General features: G+C 36.1%; 1 protein-coding gene across 6 annotated transcripts in view; it reads right to left on the minus strand.

The window, feature by feature from the left end:
• The window catches only part of PLS3 (plastin 3), an 86,820-nt gene that overhangs the window by 14,301 nt on the left and 70,159 nt on the right, over nt 1-2,360 (minus strand). For all 6 annotated transcript variants that reach the window (XM_006759215.2, XM_015560955.1, XM_006759216.2 and 3 more), the window contains one exon: nt 562-643. In XM_006759215.2, coding sequence (XP_006759278.1) covers nt 562-643 — 82 coding nt within the window. The remainder of the gene's footprint in view (nt 1-561; nt 644-2,360) is intronic.

A 2,360-nucleotide genomic window follows, 5' to 3' on the forward strand; every position in this document is an offset into this window, starting at 1 on the left:
TCTGGTCACCACACGCAGTCTGCTGCTTGGTCGTTTGGTCGCCCCTCATTGTCCGCCCCCCCGCCCCCCTCCAGCCGGCCTGGTTGCTCCATGCAGCCTGCTGCCCAGTCGTTTGGTCGTCCCTCACTAACCCCCCTGCCTAGACCCCTGCCGGCCTGGTTGCCCCACGCAACCTGTTCGGTCATCCGTTTGGTTGTTTTGGTTGCAACAGTCACTTAGGAAAATAGTATATAGTACTATTTTCCATACAAGCAACTGTAAACATACTTTTGCCCTACCCTATATGTTTGCTTATTTATGCATATTTGAACCACAATATGTAATGAAAAAACATACGCCTTGGAATTAGAGCTGGGTTGGGACCTCAGTTCTAACATTAATTTCGGAAAAGCTCAGAAACACTTCTGAGTTCCAGTTCTGTTCTCTGTAAAATCTGGATAACAATCCTAAACTCAGAGGTGTAAGAATTAAATGAGAAGATACAAGTACAGAGCCTATGGTCTGTAGAACAAATCCTTAAATTGTAGTTTCATAGAAGACAGAGGGGAGAATAATGCATACCTGAATGATGAAGGGTGTAAGTTTCTTCTTGTTGATTGCTCTTTCATCAATTGTATCAGGAACTGAAAGGTTGATCATTTTACTGAAACACAATTCAAAAATGAATTGACTTATTTTTTCTTTCTTTTATTGAATGTATTGGAGTGACACTGGTTAATAAAATAATATAGGTTTCAAGTGTACAATTCTATGATACAGAGTTGATTTATTTTAAAGAGTTTGTAAATATCCAGAAATATTTTAGGCTTATCTGTAATGCTATCAACAATAAAAAGTATATTTTTTAAAAAGAAATATTTAAAGCTTATTATAGCTCTCATCTAATCTGAAAAAAATAAATGCAATGTATGACTTTAAAAAATATATGACTTTTATCATGTTTATCATAAAAAAACTACAAACAATGCAAATTAAAAAAAGACCAAAATGTTTACATTAATTGGGTTCTTCTGAGTTGGGGACTGGGGCCTATTTTCTCATTTTATTTTATTTTTGTATTTTCCACATTCTTTTATAAAAATGAGTAACTTGAATATTGAAAAAACCTTTATTGAATAAATGTTAAAAACTGATAAAATCCCACATAGAAATTGAGTCTCTTCTAAATTATATAATTCACAATTAAAATGCCATTTATTCACAAAGAGGTAAAATTAGGTGAGCATGAAAATCTTTCATTCACCAAATAATTATTGAGTGCTTAAATGATGAGCTCAGCACATTGTATTTGATGCATGTAATAGAGTGGTGAGAGAAAGAAAGGTTGTGTTAATTAGGCTAGAATCTGTAACTTATTAGGAAGAATCTCATTTGGTAAAATTTGGAGTTAGACTCTAAAACTTTAGATGTTTATAATATTGCCCTAAAACATGTTTTTCTGCACAAGAAAACTGATGCTACTTTCCATGCAAAATTTAAATATTGACTAAATAGTACCATATTATTTCTCTCTATTAAAACACATGGGGAGCTATTTCTTTAGTATCCATAAGTGACAAAATAGGGGATATCTTACATTTTATTTACTTTTTAAAATCCTCCTCCAAGGACATTTTTTCCATTGATTTTCAGAGAGAGTGGAAAAGAGGGTGGGGGAGAGAGAGAGAGAGAGAGAGAGAGAGAGAAGAAAGAGAAGAGCTTCCATGTGAGAGACACACATTGTGAGAGAGACACATTAATTGGTTGCCTCTGGCTCACTGCCAGATTGGGGGCTGGGGATTGCACCTGCAACCCAGGTACTATGCCCTTGACTGGGAATTGAACCTGAGACCTTTATTACAAAAAGGAATTTTATTACTGTATACTATCATAGAAAATATATCTACTGTTAAGCACTCTATATGTAAGTAGTCATTTACTTAATGCTCACAACAGCCCTGTGAGGAAAGTATAATATAGAAATCATAACAGATGGAAAGTGAAATGCAAATGGGCTGGAATCTTGATTACAGTTACATAGCTACTGAATGGCAGAGACTGAGTATGAACCCAGGCAGGCTGATTATAGGGTATGCTTTTAACTCCCGTGCTACACAGCCTTTATAAATAGGCGCATCAACTGACAAAGTGTTGATAATCTTATGTCATTTCTGCCAAGATACTGTTGGCTCTGGGGTAGCAGCAGTGAGAAATGAATTTTTCAAAAATAATTGGAGAGTGAGAATTGAAGTGTAGCTTTTTATTTGTTAAATTTTCTTGATTTCAGAGAGAAAGGGAGAGGGAAAGACAGAAACATCCATGGTCAGAGAGAACCATGGATCGGTTGCCTCCTGCAAGCCCCCCACTGGGGATCTAGCCGC

This window comes from Myotis davidii, unplaced genomic scaffold (assembly GCF_000327345.1).
Source record: "Myotis davidii unplaced genomic scaffold, ASM32734v1 scaffold1596, whole genome shotgun sequence".
Classification (NCBI taxonomy): Eukaryota; Metazoa; Chordata; class Mammalia; order Chiroptera; family Vespertilionidae; genus Myotis; species Myotis davidii.